The 19,341-nt window shown below is 40.5% G+C and overlaps 2 protein-coding genes across 2 annotated transcripts in view; both read left to right on the forward strand.

Moving 5' to 3' along the window:
- Positions 1–19,341, forward strand: part of LOC140679657 (uncharacterized) — a 60,912-nt gene that overhangs the window by 366 nt on the left and 41,205 nt on the right. The gene's annotated exons all lie outside the window — the stretch shown is intronic.
- Positions 42–12,745, forward strand: LOC133619245 (uncharacterized). The gene is made up of 3 exons (XM_072915484.1): positions 42–75; positions 3,833–4,108; positions 11,135–12,745. Exons 1-3 carry the CDS (start codon positions 42–44, stop codon positions 12,430–12,432), a joined length of 1,608 nt encoding a protein of 535 aa, XP_072771585.1. The 3' UTR covers positions 12,433–12,745.

Raw genomic sequence — 19,341 nt, forward strand, 5'->3', positions numbered from 1 at the left:
TGTAAACAAAGAACCTGTTAGCATTTTTACCTCGATCAAAAATGGCGGAAATGTTTGTCAGAAGTTACCGCAGTAGTATCCTGCACCGGAAAAACTGCCTTCATTTAAATAAAAAGTCATATTAATCGAGATTGGATGGTATATACTTTGTATTTTTGTTTAGCACTTAGCAATAGGGCAGGGCCGACATCCGGGCAACTGAGCTACATACGGGTTCTTCGAGCCATAGCAACCTGACTGGCGTTGAAAACAAACCGTCGCCATTACTCTTTAACCTGTCGACCTGCGCTGATTAAACCCGTCATTCTGCCTCCAAAATGCCAAAAAAACGGTGTTGTTTTTGGTTGTGTAAACCACAACTGGAAACAGGGAAAACAAAGGTCGTATTTTGTTCTGCCAAAGCGTGCTAAAAGCCCACAGAGACGAGACAAATGGCTCGCAGCTTTACACCGGGAAAACGAGGACGGTTCTCACTGGAGTCCCCCAAAATCCCGGGTCGTGTGTTCGGATCACTTCGTTTCTGGTAAATATAAGGAACAAAAATCCACCTTCTTAACCACAACTTGGCTATACCGTCCATGCTAATGTTGAACCCGTTGAATTTTTACTGAATAACGTTCGACAGCTGAAGTTGTTGTTGTTGCACAACAATAACATACGGTATAAAGGCTATTTCCAGTAATTCAGCAAATAATAAATCATAATACTGAACTGAATTTGAATGAGCTCTCTACAGATATAATAAATATACAGATACTGGTAGCCACCGTGTCATCCTTATTATCATTTATCAACATACCTTGGGTGATTTAACCATTTTTATGTGATTTATTCGTTATATAACAACCGAAGCTAACATCCGACCTGGTGCGCTTGTGAGGTAGACATAAAGATTTCCAAATTCCATGTCCGGCCATTGTGTAGGATTATCAGTCCACGCATCTGCTGGAAGGCGGTATAAGGGCAGTCGTTTAATCCGACTACAGAACATTTTAACTCGTATCTTAACCTAGCCTCACTGGAAAGACTATTTACATAATCATACGCCATTTAGAACAGTTTAAAATGCAGTGAAACCTCATTAAATGCCTTTTCTGTCAATGCTGTGTTCGCTGTGAGCTGGTTTGTTTTCAACGAATTCAATATGGCAACCCGGGTGCTAGGGGATTGGCAGGCGGAAGTGACGTAGGTCCGCCCTCGCCTATTGTGCTAATTGCTTGATCTGCTTATCACTCAGCTTCTAAAACTTGTAGCTCAGGGGTGCTCACACTTTTTCTGCAGGCGAGCTACTTTTCAATTGATCAAGTCGTGGGGATCTACCTCATTCATATATATCATTTATATTTACTTATTTATGAAATATATGTTTTTGTTAACAAGTTAAAGGTGTTTAATGATAATGCAAGCATGTTTAACACATATAGTTAATATTGTTAAAAAATTAAAGGTGTTTAATGATAATACAAGAATGTTTAACACATATAGTTAATATTGTTAATAAATTAAAGGTGTTTAATGATAATACAAGTATGTTTAATACATATAGTTAATATTGTTAACAAGTTAAAGGTGCTTAAAGATAATGCAAGCATGTTTAATACATATAGTTAATATTCTTAACAACTTAAAGGTGTTTAAAGATAATACAAGCATGTTTAACACATATAGTTAATATTGTTAACAAGTTAAAGGTGTTTAATAATAATACATGCATGTTTAACACATAGTTAATATTGTTAATAAATTAAAGGTGTTTAATGATAATACAAGAATGTTTAATACATATAGTTAATATTGTTAATAAATTAAAGGTGTTTAATGATAATACAAGTATGTTTAATACATATAGTTAATATTGTTAACAAGTTAAAGGTGTTTAAAGATAATGCAAGCATGTTTAATACACATAGTTAATATTCTTAACAAGTTAAAGGTGTTTAAAGATAATACAAGCATGTTTAACACATATAGTTAATATTCTTAACAAGTTAAAGGTGTTTAAAGATAATACAAGCATGTTTAACACATATAGTTAATATTGTTAATAAATTAAAGGTGTTTAATGATAATACAAGAATGTTTAATACATATAGTTAATATTGTTAATAAATTAAATGTGTTTAATGATAATACAAGTATGTTTAATACATATAGTTAATATTGTTAACAAGTTAAAGGTGTTTAAAGATAATGCAAGCATGTTTAATACATATAGTTAATATTCTTAACAACTTAAAGGTGTTTAAAGATAATACAAGCATGTTTAACACATATAGTTAATATTCTTAACAAGTTAAAGGTGTTTAAAGATAATACAAGCATGTTTAACACATATAGTTAATATTGTTAGTAAATTAAAGGTGTTTAATGATAATACAAGAATGTTTAATACATATAGTTAATATTGTTAATAAATTAAAGGTGTTTAATGATAATACAAGTATGTTTAATACATATAGTTAATATTGTTAACAAGTTAAAGGTGTTTAAAGATAATGCAAGCATGTTTAATACATATAGTTAATATTCTTAACAAGTTAAAGGTGTTTAAAGATAATACAAGCATGTTTAACACATATAGTTAATATTGTTAACAAGTTAAAGGTGTTTAATGATAATACAAGCATGTTTAACACATATAGTTAATATTGTTAACAAGTTAAGGTGTTTAAAGATAATACAAGCATGTTTAACACATATAGATTCCTTTCTTTCATGAAGACAAGAATATAAGTTGGTGTATTACCTGATTCTGATGACTTGCATTGATTGGAATCAGACAGTGGTGCTAAAAACGTCCGCCTTTTCGAATGGAGGAGAAAAAAAGTCCTCCTTTCTGTCCAATACCACATGAAAGTGGTTGGTTTTTGGCATCTTATTTGTCCAGCTTCCGTACTCCTTTGTATACACTTTACAAGAAATACGTTGTCGGCAAACTCCGTAGCTTGCTGGCTTGTGCACGCCAGCTTTCTGAGACTCTTATTTTGTTAGCGCAACTGTGCAGTCGGTCTTTGGAGTTTTGACAACAGGTACGGTGCCAGAGTCTGTTGAAATAAAGTGTTTCTCGCCTTCCTGTCGGTCATTTTAATGAGCTGGCAGCAGCCAGCGTCATCTCAGAAGACCCTCGGGTGCCGTCAATGTCAATCAAGTGACAAAGTGAAGATTTATGATCGCTCATTTTTAGGACTATTTTTTTAATGCCTGGCTGGTGATCGACTGACACACCCTTCGAGATCGACCGGCAGCTCGCGATCGACGTAATGAGCACCCGTGATGTAGCTCATCCTCCTTATATTCGGGCTCAAAAATATAAGGTTCTGGATCATAATTTGTCCCAAAAGTATTCTTTGATGGCACTCGTGAAGTCTGCCTATATTAGTAATAGTTGGTGGTGGTGTTGAAGGAAATAGCGAACGTTGTGATGCGTCTGTGTAAATAATGTGCCGCCATTTGCGTAAATTGATAAAAAATTATGAAAATACGTAAATATTACATGTTATTATGAATGTGCCTGTTATTACAGTACATATATACTTACAGTGTGTATATAAAAAGTTGCTGGATATTTTGTTAGAGTTTTTTATAGGTGAAATAGAGCGCATCCCCATTACCTGCATTGTTAGCTGACTTTTGCTAGCGTTTATTTATGGGTTAGAATCATTGATGGGCAGTAGTGCACAACAAGTAGCGACGCTATGTAGCTTAACTACAGTTCCCAGTAGCGTGGCGTTAGCCTCGCTCTTTTTTGAACCCGTAGTGATACCGAACAACCCTACTACACACACATACAGTACATAGAAGAAAGTGTGTTTTTGTTGTTTGTGTCTTGCAGACGTCCAGCAGCTGATCGGTAATCCAGAAGAAGTTTCCCCTCAGTTAGGGGGGAGCTCCACTTTGAAGCAGGAGACTCCACAACCACCCTGCATTAAAAAGGAAGAGGAGGAACTCTGCATCACTCAGGAGGGAGAGTGTCTTCTAGGACGAGAGGAAGCTGATTACACCAAGTTTCCACTGAGTATTCTCTCTGTGAAGACTGAAGATGATGAAGAGAAACCACAAGACGAAGACGAGGTTGAAGAACCTTTGAGCTGCGATAAAGACTGTGAAGGTAAAAATGTTCGAGCTGCTCAGTTTGTGGCTCAAGCTTTTCTCAAAATAGCTCTTTGACTCAACACATGAGAACACACAAAGATCAAAAACCATATAAGTGTTCAATCATACAAAGTTTATTTATATTTTCCTTAATTACAAATTTCTCAAAGGGCTGCACAAGCCACAACGACATCCTAGGCTCAGATCCCACATCGGGGCAAGGAAAAACTCAACCCAATGAATGGGAACAATGAGAAAACTTTTTGACCCGTGCAATGGACGTAAAGTGGATCTAGTTAATAGTGTGAGAGTCCAGTCCATAGTGGATCTAGTTAATAGTGTGAGAGTCCAGTCCATAGTGGATCTAGGTTAATAGTGTGAGAGTCCAGTCCATAGTGGATCTAACATAATAGCGTGAGAGTCCAGTCCATAGTGGATCTAGTTACCGTATTTTCCGCACCATTAGCCGCACCTAAAAACCACAAATTTACTCAAAAGCTGACAGTGCGGCTTTTAACCCGGTGCGCTTTATATATGGATTAATATTAAGATTCATTTTCATAAAGTTTCGGTCTCGCAACTTCGGTAAACAGCCGCCATCTTTTTTCCCGGTAGAACAGGAAGCGCTTCTTCTTCTACGCAAGCAACCGCCAAGGTAAGCACCCGCCCCCATAGAACAGGAAGCGCTTCTTCTTCTACTGTAAGCAACCACCCGCCCCCGGAAGAAGAAGAAGCGCGCGGTGCATGCTGGGATATGTGACGTTTCATTTCCATTTGTGTGTTTATGTAAAGACCCCAAAATGGCTCCTATTAAGTGTGTTGTCTGTCTAATTATAAATAATGCAGACGAGGCGTGTTAACTGAGTTCTCAACGTTTACTCACAGCGTGCTCATAACCACATTCTAACTGCCAGCATACAACAACGCTTCTCAGGGCTACCGCGCATGCTCGTCACTATCGTTGCATGCTGGGTAGTGTAGTTGTTATATTTGCTAGCTCATAACAGTGACATTGACTCCGATGACTTCGACGAGACGGAACCGGCCATTTTGGATCCCACATTTGCCCAACTTTTCAATTCGGACACCGAAGACGAAGAATTCGAAGGATTTACGAATGAAGAATAACTTCAGAAAGTGAGCGTTATGTTTATTTTGTGTGTTGTGACATTAACGTTCGAGCAACATTATGTTGCTATTGCTCTGCACTATTTTGAATTTTACTATGTTTGTGATTGCACATTTGCGTACATTTTGGGACAGAGTTGTTAGAACGCTGGTTTTTAATATATTATTAAAGTTTGACTGACCTATCTGACTGTTTTTTTGACATTCCTTTAGCGCAGTTAGATGCGGCTTACAACACGGGGCGGCTTATAGGTGGACAAAGTTTTGAAATATGCCATTCATTGAAGGTGCGGCTAATAACCCGGGGCGGCTTATAGTGCGGAAAATACGGTAATAGTGTGAGAGTCCAGTCCATAGTGGATCTAGTTAATATTGCGAGAGTCCAGTCCATAGTGGATCTAGTTAATAGTGTGAGAGTCCAGTCCATAGTGGATCTAGTTAATAGTGTGAGAGTCCAGTCCATAGTGGATCTAGTTAATAGTGTGAGAGTCCAGTCCATAGTGGATCTAGTTAATAGTGTGAGAGTCCAGTCCATAGTGGATCTAGTTAATAGTGTGAGAGTCCAGTCCATAGTGGGGCCAGCAGGAGATCATCTTGAACGGAGACAAGTCAGCAGCGCAGAGACGTCCCCAACTGATGCACAGATGAGTGGTCCACCCCGGGTCCCGACTTGGAACAGCTAGTGCCTCATCTGGGGTCACCCAATAACCTCTCCACGCAGGAGAGGGGGGCAGAGCAGAAAAGAGAGGGCAGATCAACTGGTCTAAAAGGGGGTCTATTTAAAGGCTAGAGTATACAAATGAGTTTTAAGATGGGACTTAAATGTTTCTACTGAGGTAGCATCTCTAACTGTTACCGGGAGGGCATTCCATAGTACTGGAGCCCCAATAGAAAATGCTCTAAAGCCCGCAGACTGTTTTTGGGCTCTGGGAATCACTAATAAGCCGGAGTTCTTTGAACGCAGATTTCTTGCCAGGACATATGGTACAATACAATCAGCAAGATAGGATGGAGCTAGACCGTGTAGTATTTTATACGTAAGTAGTAAAACCTTAAAGTCGCATCTTAAGTGCACAGGAAGCCAGTGCAGGTGAGCCAGTATAGGTATATATATATATATATATATATATATATATATATATATATATATATATATATATATATATATATATATATATATATATATATATATATATATATATATATATATGGATGGATATATATTAGCAGCCACATTTTGTACCAACTGTAATCTTTTAATGCTAGACATAGGGAGACCCGAAAATAACACATTATAGTAATAGAGACGAGACGTAACGAACGCATGAATAATGATCTCAGCGTCGCTAGTGGACAAAATGGAACACATTTAGCGATATTACGGACATGAAAGAAGGCTGCTTTAGTAACTTGTATGACATATTGTAGCGTCCTGGAAGAGTTAGTGATGCAAGGGTTTCTGGGTATTTGTTCTGTTGTGTTTATGTTGTGTTACGGTGCGGATGTTCTCCCGAAATGTGTTTGTCATTCTTGTTTGGTGTGGGTTCACAGTGTGACGCATATTTGTAACAGTGTTAAAGTTGTTTATATGGCCACCCTCAATGTGACCTGTATGGCTCTTGATGAAGTATGCGTTGCATTCACTTGTGTGTGTGAAAAGCCGTAGATATTATGTGTCTGGGCCGGCACGTAGAGGCAGTGCCTTTAAGGTTTATTGGCGCTCTGTACTTCTCCCTACGTACATGTACACAGCGGCGTTTTAAAAAGTCATAAATGTTACTTTTTGAAACCGATACCGATCATTTTGAAACCGATACGGATAATTTCTGATACTACATTTTAAAACATTTATCGGCCGATAATATCGGCAGGCCAATATTATCGGACATCCCTAGTGCAAATATTTTCTAAATGATTTTCGAGATAAAGGGAAGGTGGGACACCGGCCAGTAGTTTACCATGAGGTCAGGATCGAGGTTAGGTCTTTTGAGCAGAGGAGGAATAACCTCTTTTTTGAATGCGAGGGGAACAGTGCCAGAGGAAAGTGATAAGTTTATATAAACCCCGTTTCCATATGAGTTAGGAAATTGTGTTAGATGTAAATATAAACGGAATACAATGATTTGCAAATCATTTCCAACCCATATTCAGTTGAATGCACTACAAAGACAACATATTTGATGTTCAAACTCATAAACTTTTTTTTGTTGTTGCAAATAATCATTAACTTTAGAATTTGATGCCAGCAACACGTGACAAAGAAGTTGGGAAAGGTGGCAATAAATACTGATAAAGTTGAGGAATGCTCATCAAACACTTATTTGGAACATCCCACAGGTGAACAGGCAAATTGGGAACAGGTGGGTGCCATGATTGGGTATAAAAGTAGATTCCATGAAATGCTCAGTCATTCACAAACAAGGATGGGGCGAGGGTCACCACTTTGTCAACAAGTGCGTGAGCAAATTGTTGAACAGTTTAAGAAAAACCTTTCTCAACCAGCTATTGCAAGGAATTTAGGAATTTCACCATCTACGGTCCGTAATATCATCAAAGAGTTCAGAGAATCTGGAGAAATCACTGCACGTAAGCAGCTAAGCCCGTGACCTTCGATCCCTCAGGCTGTACTGCATCAACAAGCGACATCAGTGTGTAAAGGATATCACCACATGGGCTCAGGAACACTTCAGAAACCCACTGTCAGTAACTACAGTTGGTCGCTACATCTGTAAGTGCAAGTTAAAACTCTCCTATGCAAGGCGAAAACCGTTTATCAACAACACCCAGAAACGCGGTCGGCTTCGCTGGGCCCGAGCTCATCTAAGATGGACTGATACAAAGTGGAAAAGTGTTCTGTGGTCTGACGAGTCCACATTTCAAATTGTTTTTGGAAACTGTGGACGTCGTGTCCTCCGGACCAAAGAGGAAAAGAACCATCCGGATTGTTATAGGCGCAAAGTTGAAAAGCCAGCATGTGTGATGGTATGGGGGTGTATTAGTGCCCAAGACATGGGTAACTTACACATCTGTGAAGGCGCCATTAATGCTGAAAGGTACATACAGGTTTTGGAGCAACATATGTTGCCTTCCAAGCAACGTTACCATGGACGCCCCTGCTTATTTCAGCAAGACAATGCCAAGCCACGTGTTACATCAACGTGGCTTCATAGAAAAAGAGTGCGGGTACTAGACTGGCCTGCCTGTAGTCCAGACCGGTCTCCCATTGAAAATGTGTGGCGCATTATGAAGCCTAAAATACCACAATGTAGACCCCCGGACTGTTGAACAACTTAAGCTGTACATCAAGCAAGAATGGGAAAGAATTCCACCTGAGAAGCTTCAAAAATGTGTCTCCTCAGTTCCCAAACGTTTACTGAGTGTTGTTAAAAGGAAAGGCCATGTAACACAGTGGTGAACATGCCCTTTCCCAACTACTTTGGCACGTGTTGCAGCCATGAAATTCTATGTTAATTATTATTTGCAAAACAAAATAAAGTTTATGAGTTTGAAGGGTACGGCGTGGCGAAGTTGGTAGAGTGGCCGTGCCAGCAATCGGAGGGTTGCTGGTTACTGGGGTTCAATCCCCACCTTCTACCATCCTAGTCACGCCCGTTGTGTCCTTGGGGAAGACACTTCACCCTTGCTCCTGATGGCTGCTGGTTAGCGCCTTGCATGGCAGCTCCCTCCATCAGTGTGTGAATGTGTGTGTGAATGGGTAAATGTGGAAATACTGTCAAAGCGCTTTGAGTACCTTGAAGGTAGAAAAGCGCTATACAAGTACAACCCATTTATCATTTATTTATAACATCAAATATGTTGTCTTTGTAGCATATTCAACTGAATATGGGTTGAAAAGGATTTACAAATCATTGTATTCCGTTTAAATTTACATCTAACACAATTTCCCAACTCCTATGGAAGTGGGGTTTGTAATATTTAGCACTGATGGCCCTAATATTACAAACAGCTCCTTGATAAGTTTCTCAGGAAGTGGGTCAAGTAAACATGTTGTTTGTTTTATCCCATTTACACGCCGCAGTAGTTCCTCTAATGTTATTTCATCATAAAGAAAGAGACAATTTTGGAGGGCAAAATCCGTCGTACATACATTTGTATCTGTGTTAAAGGGGAACATTATCACCAGACCTATGTAAGTGTCAATATATACCTTGATGTTGCAGAAAAAAGACCATATATTTTTTTAACCGATTTCCGAACTCTAAATGGGTGAATTTTGGCGAATAAACGCCTTTCTAATATTCGCTCTCGGAGCGATGACGTCACAACGTGACGTCACATCGGGAAGCAATCCGCCATTTTCTCAAACACCGAGTCAAATCAGCTCTGTTATTTTCCGTTTTTTCGACTGTTTTCCGTACCTTGGAGACATCATGCCTCGTCGGTGTGTTGTCGGAGGGTGTAACAACACCAACAGGGACGGATTCAAGTTGCACCAGTGGCCCAAAGATGCCAAAGTGGCAAGAAATTGGACGTTTGTTCCGCACACTTTACCGACGAAAGCTATGCTACGACAGAGATGGCAAGAATGTGTGGATATCCTGCGACACTCAAAGCAGATGCATTTCCAACCATAAAGTCAAAGAAATCTGTTGCCAGACCCCCATTGAATCTGCCGGAGTGTGTGAGCAATTCAGGGACAAAGGACCTCGGTAGCACGGCAAGCAATGGCGGCAGTTTGTTCCCGCAGACGAGCGAGCTAAACCCCCTGGATGTCTTGGCTCACACCGTCCCGAAGATGATCAAGAGAAGAATATCGACCCTAGCTTCCCTGGCCTGCTGACATGAGGGTATGTCTACAGAATATATTAATTGATGAAAATTGGGCTGTCTGCACTCTCAAAGTGCATGTTGTTGCCAAATGTATTCCATATGCTGTAAACCTAGTTCATAGTTGTTAGTTTCCTTTAATGCCAAACAAACACATACCAATCGTTGGTTAGAAGGCGATCGCCGAATTTGTCCTCGCTTTCTCCCGTGTCGCTGGCTGTCGTGTCGTTTTTGTCGGTTTCGCTTGCATACGGTTCAAACCGATATGGCTCAATAGCTTCAGTTTCTTCTTCAATTTGGTTTTCGCTACCTGCCTCCACACTACAACCATCCGTTTCAATACATGCGTAATCTGTTGAATCGCTTAAGCCGCTGAAATCCGAGTCTGAATCCGAGCTAATGTCGCTATAGCTTGCTGTTCTTTCCGCCATGTTTGTTTGTGTCGGCATCACTATGTGACGTCACAGGAAAATGGACGGGTGTATATAACGATGGTTAAAATCAGGCACTTTGAAGCTTTTTTTAGGGATATTGCGTGATGGGTAAAATTTTGAAAAAAACTTCGAAAAATAAAATAAGCCACTGGGAACTGATTTTTAATGGTTTTAACCCTTCTGAAATTGTGATAATGTTCCCCTTTAAGAGTGGCAGTATGTGGGCTGAGTGAAGTGAGTGGGCGAGTAAGGAGAGGTAGTGGTATCATGTGCAGGAGTGTTAATAGCATGGTGGATGTCCGGTTGTGCCCTGTGGAAATAATAAATAAAGTGACCAAGTTGTAACTAATCGACGGCCTCGTCCTTCCGACCAAAGAGCGGAGCTTTATGGACCCAGTGTTACCCCCGACAAAACATTGTTGCCTTTCTTCCTCTCCACCATGTTATTGCTTGTATGCACTTTGTGTGTGCGTTTTGACACACTCAACATCATGCGCCTCGGCTCTGTAGTCACCGCCGCACAGCGGCATTCAGATGAAAGAACGGTACCGGTACTTTTCAAAGGTGCTATAGTACCGATTTCAATGGATTAGTACCACGATACTTTATTAGTAGCAGTATACTGTACAACCCTACTACACACACATACAGTACATAGAAGAAAGTGTGTTTTTGTTGTTTGTGTCTTGCAGACGTCCAGCAGCTGATCGGTAATCCAGAAGAAGTTTCCCCTCAGTTAGGGGGGAGCTCCACTTTGAAGCAGGAGACTCCACAACCACCCTGCATTAAAAAGGAAGAGGAGGAACTCTGCATCACTCAGGAGGGAGAGTGTCTTCTAGGACGAGAGGAAGCTGATTACACCAAGTTTCCACTGAGTATTCTCTCTGTGAAGACTGAAGATGATGAAGAGAAACCACAAGCAGACAACCTCTTAGCTCCACTATCAGATAGTGAGGCTGAAGACGAGGTTGAAGAACCTTTGAGCAGCGATAAAGACTGTGAAGGTGATATGAGGACTCACACTGACAACAAACACTCTGAATGCTCTACAAAGAAGAGAGGTAAAACATGTTTGAGCTGCTCAGTTTGTCCTGAAAGTTTTACTAAAAAGAGCCAATTGACTCGGCACATGAGAACACACACAGGAGAAAAACCATTTAAGTGTTCAGTTTGTAGCAAAGGTTTTTCTCAAAATAGCATTTTGACTCGACACATGAGAACACACACAGGTGAAAAACCATTTAAGTGTTCAGTTTGTGGCAACATTTTTTCTCAAAATAGCAATTTGACTAAACACATGACAACACACACAGGCGAAAAACCATTTAAATGTTCAGTTTGTGGCAAAAGCTTTTCTCAAAATAGCCGTTTGACTGGACACATGAGAACACACACAGGAGAAAAAACATTTAACTGTTCAGTTTGTGGCAAAATATTTTCTGTTAAGAATAATTTGATTAAACACATGAGAAGACACATAGGAGAAAAAACATTTAGTTGTTCAGTTTGTGGCAAAAGCTTTTCTCGAAATGGCTTGTTGACTCAACACACGAGAACACACACGGGTGAAAAACCATTTAATTGTTCAGTTTGTGGCAAAAACTTTCCTCAAAATAGCCATTTGACTCGACACATGAGAACACACACAGGTGAAAAACCATTTAGTTGTTCAGTTTGTGGCGATAGCTTTTCTCAAAATACCGCTTTGACTCAGCACATGAGAACACACACAGGTGAAAAACCATTTAACTGTTCGATTTGTGGTAAAAATTATTCTTTACAGAGCACTTTGACTCAACACATGAGAACACACACAGGTGAAAAACCATTCAATTGTTCAGTTTGTGGCGAAAGCTTTTCTCACAAATACTCTTTGAGTCACCACATCAGAACACACACAGGTGAAAAACCATTTAATTGTTCAGTTTGTGGCAAAAGCTTTTCTTTTAAGAGATATTTGACTAAACACATGAGAACACACACAGGTTAAAAAAATCATTAAGTTGTTCAGTTTGCTGCCAAAGCTTTTCTCAAAATAGTTTGTTGACTAAACACATGAGAACACACACAGGTGAAAAACCATTTAATTGTTCAGTTTGTGGGGAAAGCTTTTTTTGCAATAACTCTTTGACTCCCCACATGAGAACACATGTGGTGTGTTCAGTTTGTGGCACAAAATTTTCTGTTAAGAGAAATTTTACTGAACACATGAGAACACACACAGGTGAAAAACCATTTAGTTGTTCAGTGTGCTGTAAAAGGTTCACACTCAATGAAGACGCAGTTAAACACACAAGAACACACACGGGAAAATAACCAATTAGTTGTTTAGTTTGTGGTATGTTGCTCATATGTGGTGACATCCACCCTACCCAGGACCTCCTCACTGCTTCTTTCACAAATATCTGAGGTATTCATACTAACTTGGATTATTTGGAGCATAATCTTATCCACTCATGACCCCATGTCTTCTCTGTATGTGAAACCTTCCTGAACAGTAAGATAGATGATGCTTCAAGTGCTTGGTTACTCCTTCTTCAGTCCAGGGACCTGGGGCCTCATGTGTCAAGTTTGTGCACGCTCAAAAACCTGCACTACACCCTTTTTCACTGCAAAGTTGACATGTATCAAAACTGATGTTGACGCACAAGTGATGACTGATTGATGTGCAAATCAGAGACATATGAATAATTAACCCACAACACCCACAACCCAACCCCCACCTCCCTCGACATTCAGGCATAACAGGTTCAATCCTGTTAGAAATGAGATGAGTTTGTGAAGTATAAAATTCAGCTGCATTTCTAATTAAAGAAACTGCGGTTCTAAATGTGTCCACTGGATGTCGCAATAGCAATTCTGTTAGGCAAGCAAATAGCATAGCAAGTATACCAAGCAAGAGGTACACGGTAAAGCGGGGCTGTGACTCCTCCCCCTCCACCCAACATAAAACAGGAGTAAAATAAGCAATCAGTAACCCCACTTAAAATGCAGCATGAGACACTGCACAGATATAGTTCTGTGAAAATGATTGTCTTCTGTGCAAATGTAAAGAAAGTGAACAGTGTGTGATTTACTGCAATACTGTCAGTCTTTGAACTTTTTATTTGTGCTTTGTTGAAATTGTTCACACATTGCACAGCTTTTATTTTTCTATCAATACACATTATGTCTAGATGACAGGAAGTAACTCAACTAGGGCTGCAGCTAACGATTATTTTTCTATCGATTAATCTATAGATTATTTTTTTCGATTAATCGGTTAATCTATAGATTATTTTTTCGATTAATCTATAGATTATTTTTCCTTTTACCGATTTTTTTTTTTTTTTTTTAATGAAGAGGAAAAAATAAATGTAGGCCAGTTTTTTCAAAAGGCATGGCTTTTATTTACAAAAAAAAAAAGTATGGCCACTCAGTCAACATTGACAACAACATGACAAAATATTCTGTAACAATGTAAACATTTAAAACTTTTAACATTTAACAAAATTAAAAGTAGCTTATTTGCTTTTTAATGTGCAAATATAAAAGTAAACATCCAGTGCAAATCTTAATATTCTGGAATAGTATAAGCATTTCAAAAGTAAAAGTATTGCTTATTTTGCTTTAAAATGTGCAAAAATAAAGATAAACATCCAATACAAAAAAGTGCAAAACGGAAATATTCTGTAACAGTGTAAACATTTCAACAAAAGTAAAAGTATTGCTTATTTGCTAAAATGTGCAAAAATAAAGCTAAACATCCAATACAAAAAAGTGTACAGTGTAAACATTTCAACAAAAGTAAAAGTATTGCTTATTTTGCTTAATAACACAACAATGATAGTATGATTAAAGTGAAAGTTAATTGTTGGTTTGTACATAGTATATGTAACTGTTAATGTTGTAAAAGGTATTTGCACAACTAATTAACGTTAGCGTTTGTGACACGTCTTGTGCCGTGGGGTTCTTTCAGGACCGACAGACTGAACGCCAGACGGCTTTGCCAGGTTTACAATCTTTTAATTTTACACAAAGTCTTTTCTCTTCCAACTGCGCGGATCGCGCACCTGGGCACGATTGCGGCGTCGCTCCCGGCACGCCCCGCCCCGCCTCGCCGCTCGCTCGCCGCCGCCTCTCCACAGCGTTAAAGAGGAGCGCGTCTTTGTAAACACTGAACAGGCACGCCAAACGCGCCTCTCAGAGCGAAACGGTGCTTTAGTTTATGAATTTACAACGCAGATACAAATGACACATTCATGTTTTTGTGTAATGATGACAACGTATACGCACGCGGACGATTGACTTGTTGATGGTGATGGCAAGAACGCTGTCGGGGGTTTTCTTTTCAAATGTTCCTTCATAGCCGTTGTGCTGCTATGATAGGCCATTTCCGCTCGACACAGTGTGCATACAACAACATTATTAGGCCGTTTATTGAAATACTCCCACACTTTTGACGACTTTTGGCGTGCTTTTTTCCCCTCGCTCGCATCGTCTGCTTTGCGCTCCGCCATGACAGTAAAGTAGTGTGACGTAAATATGCGACGCGCCGACGCACAAAAACGGCGTCGACGTATTTACATAACCGATGACGTCGACTATGTCGACGCGTCGTTTCAGCCTTAAACTCAACACTCTTGAATAGTTTCTACCTCAGTTTGTATGGTTTGTTGAGTTAGCACAGGATTAATATGTGGAAATGACAAATGAGGTAGTTGATACATAGAATAGTTTTTATTCATGTCATGTCTGTGTAATCATGTTTTGTTTTGTTTAGTTATTGGGCTCTTTATTTTCTGGCTTTTCACTCCCTTGTCTTGTTTCCATGGTTACCCATTAGTTTCACCTGTTCCGCATTCGGACTCATTGTGCACTCTTGTTTGTCACCATAGCAACCCATTAGTTTTCACCTGCCCTCACGACTCACGCACCTGTCTTTAATCATGTCACTATTATTTAAACCCATTGTTGCCAGGAAGTCTCCCTGGCGACATCATACCCCTGACTCTCTGCTTCACACTTTGTTTACCTCTGCGCACTTCATGCCCTGTCCAAGTAAGTTTTTGTTTATTAATGCCACAGTTAGTGTTTTTGTTTCATTGTTCATAGTTTCTGCCTTTGTGCAAGTTTTGTGTTTATAGCCAAGTTTTGTACCTCCACTGTGAGCGCCTTCTGTTTGTTTCTTTTTTTGAGTGTTAAAATTAAATATGTCTTCACCTTCACGCCATGTCTGGTCCAAATGTTCATTTGCACCACGGGAGAACAAACCACGCCATAGTCCAAGTCCTGACAATTCATGCTTTATCTTGTTTTTTGTTCAATCCTAGATGGGTTGTGACTTAAAGTTTAATAGAAACACTGAGATTAAGTCTAAATTCATTTTGTTCTTCAAGGTGTTTTTGAAAATGCACCATTTTTTTCCCTCTGAATTTTTAACTAACTTGAAGTGTTTTGTCAAGATGATTAATTGTGATTTGTACATTTTCAGAATGTGCTTGTTCTATTTTGGGCCAAAGTAAAACAAATAAATTATGATGACGCCGGCTGGAAAGGTCTCTTTTGGCAAGGTCTTCCTTTTGAATATCACCATGGGTGGAAGTTTCTGGCCATTAGCATGGCAAGCTAGAACCACAGTGAAGGATGACTTCTCATTCCCTGTGGTGCGAATATTCACCGTACGTGCTCCCGTTGTATCCACAGTGCGGTTCACAGGAATATCAGTTGCTGTGAAATAGTAATCCGTGTGCGGATGGAGAGATTGCGTCTTTTCATGAACTGGATCCCTGACGCTTAGTAGGAGCCATTTTGTGGTCTTTACAGATGTAAACACACAAAGGAAATGAAACGTACCGGTACGGAAATAGCCGCGCGCTTTTTCTTCTTCTACGCGGGCGGGTGGTTGCTTACAGTAGAAGAAGAAGCGCTTCCTGTTCTATGGGGGCGGGTGCTTACCTTGGCGGTTGCTTGCGTAGAAGAAGAAGCGCTTCCTGTTCTACCGGGAAAAAAGATGGCGGCTGTTTACCGTAGTTGCGAGATCGAAACTTTATGAAAATGAATCGTAATATTAATCCATATATAAAGCGCACCGGGTTATAAGGCGCACTGTCAGCTTTTGAGAAAATTTGTGGTTTTTAGGTGCGCCTTATAGTGCGGAAAATACGGTATACCTCTTTTCTTTATTTTAAAGATTGAACTGTTTAAAAATAAAATAATTCCAAAATGATAGTTACTTCTATCTTAATCACCAGGTATTAATAACTGAGCATGTTCAACTCACATTCAATAACATTAGTACCCAACATAACACACATGTTTTTAGGAACAACAAACTGTTAGGTCTACACCAGGGGTCGGCAACCCGCGGCTCCGGAGCCGCATGCGGCTCTTTGATCACTCTGATGCGGCTCAGCTGCATACTTACCGACACCCCCGATTTTCCCGGGAGACTTCCGGATTTCAGTGCCTCTCGCAGAAAACTCCCGGGATTAAAATTTTCCAATTTTCACCCTTACAATAATAATAATAAGGGCATGTCATGATGGTACAGAATTTAACGTCCCCTACAATCTGTATTAACATCGTGCCTTTTCAGCCTCTTGTTATATACGTCTTCTGCTTGCACACATAAGTAACAGCAAGGCATACTTGGTCAACAGCCACACATGTTACACTGACGGTGGCCATATAAAACAACTTTAACACTCTTACTAATAATGCGCCACACTTTGAACCAAACAAGAATGACAAACACATTTCGGGAGAACATCTGCACCTTAACACAACATAAACACAACAGAACAAATACCCATAATCCCATGCAGCCCTGACTCTTCCGGGCTACATTATATACCCCTGCTACCACCAAACGCCGGCCCCACCCCAACCCTGCTCCCTCACACATCGACCCCCCCACCCACCCCCTGTGCGTGTTTGAGGTGGGCGGGGTTTGGTAGCGGGGGTGTATAATGTAGCCCGGAAGAGTTAGGGCTGCATGGGATTCTGGGTATTTGTTCTGTTGTGTTTATGTTGTGTTACGGTGCAGATGTTCTCCCGAAATGTGTTTGTCATTCTTGTTTGGAGTGGGTTCACAGTGTGGCGCATTATTAGTAAGAGTGTTAAAGTTTTTTATACCGCCACCGTCAGTGTAACCTGTGTGGTTGTTGACCAAGTACCGTATTTTCCGCACCATAAGCCGCCCTGGGTTAAAAGCCGCGCCTTCAATGAACGGCATATTTCAAAACTTTGTCTACCTATAAGCCGCCCCGTGTTATAAGCCGCATCTAACTGCGCTAAAGGAATGTCAAAAAAACAGTCGGATAGGTCAGTCAAACTTTAATAATATATTAAAAACCAGCGTGATGTGGGCGCGCATGGAGTCGTATATCAACATGGACGGAGCTGCGTGAAAAAAGCCACCCGGCCTCTTCGCGTAAACTTCCCTTAACCACTCGCTCATCTTTTCTTCATCCATCCCTTCGAGTTAGCTTTTATGATGACGCCGGCTGGAAAGGTCTCTTTTGGCAAGGTCTTCCTTTTGAATATCACCATGGGTGGAAGTTTCTGGCCATTAGCATGGCAAGCTAGAACCACAGTGAAGGATGACTTCTCATTCCCTGTGGTGCGAATATTCACCGTACGTGCTCCCGTTGTATCCACAGTGCGGTTCACAGGAATATCAAAAGTCAGTGGAACCTCGTCCATGTTGATAATGTTCTCTGGCCGGATCTTTTTTTCAGCTATCTTGTTTTTACAATATGCACGGAAAGTAGCCAGCTTTTCTTGAAAGTCTTTAGGCAGTTGCTGTGAAATAGTAGTCCGTGTGCAGATGGAGAGATTGCGTCTTTTCATGAACCGGAAAACTGTCGCTTAGTAGGAGCCATTTTGTGGTCTTTACAGATGTAAACACACAAAGGAAATGAAACGTAATATCCGCGCGCTTCTTCTTCTTCTACCGGGGCGGGTGGTTGCTTACAGTAGAAGAAGAAGCGCTTCCTGTTCTATGGGGGCGGGTGCTTACCTTGGCGGTTGTTTGCGTAGAAGAAGAAGCACTTCCTCTTCTACGGGGAAAAAAGATGGCGGCTGTTTACCGTAGTTGCGAGACCGAAACTTTATGAAAATGAATCTTAATATTAATCCATATATAAAGCGCACCGGGTTATAAGCCGCACTGTCAGCTTTTGAGTAAATTTGTGGTTTTTAGGTGCGGCTAATAGTGCGGAAAATACGGTATGCATTGCTGTCACTTACGTGGGCAAGTAGAAGCCTCATACAACGTGTGGCTGGGCCGGCACGCTGGTTGTAGTAGGCGCCAAATGCCGTACCATCACGGCACGCTCGAGAGAACAGTTGCCCTGAAATTTGCAGACTGCCAGGAAAATCGGGTGGGTTGATAAGTATGACACTGTCGAGCGCCATTCATATAAAATCCGCGTGCCGCACTAACATTCAATTTTTATAATAGGGTGTGGGCCGCGTGTCTTAGTCCCTTGGTTTATGCACAGCACAAAGCAAAATAAAAACTTTGTATGCAGTGTTATTTCATTTTAAATTTCAAAAGATTTTTGTGGCTCCCATTGTTTTCTTTAATTTGTGAAACTGGTCAAAATGGCTCTTTGACTGGTAAAGGTTGCCGATTCCTGGTCTACACCATTCTTTCCAAAGACCGGGGAAAACTCTCTGGTCAATTAGAATGTTCATAAATCCAGTCTATCTGGAGGGCGGGAAACTCTTCCCGACCTGGTCACTGTTTCACCTGAATCTGTCTGCCTTTGGACAGTCTCTGTCTCATCAGGGCAGGACAGACCTCTCTCAGGGAGCACTGTCAGGTGAGCCCTGTTTCGTCTTAAGCTCCCTTGGTCTGTTTCCACATTGTACGACCTTGGTGTTTAAGCCGGTCCCCGGACAGTAGCTGGGG

The sequence above is a fragment of the Nerophis lumbriciformis genome, linkage group LG20 (genome assembly GCF_033978685.3).
Source record: "Nerophis lumbriciformis linkage group LG20, RoL_Nlum_v2.1, whole genome shotgun sequence".
Lineage (NCBI taxonomy): Eukaryota > Metazoa > Chordata > Actinopteri > Syngnathiformes > Syngnathidae > Nerophis > Nerophis lumbriciformis.

Coding starts and splice junctions, on each gene's coding strand:
- LOC133619245 (XM_072915484.1), top strand. CDS start 42: ATGGCGGAAATGTTTGTCAGAAGTTACCGCAGTA. Junction 76..3,832: donor TGTCAGAAGTTACCGCAGTA/GTATCCTGCACC, acceptor TGTGTCTTGCAG/ACGTCCAGCAGCTGATCGGT. Junction 4,109..11,134: donor CTGCGATAAAGACTGTGAAG/GTAAAAATGTTC, acceptor TGTGTCTTGCAG/ACGTCCAGCAGCTGATCGGT.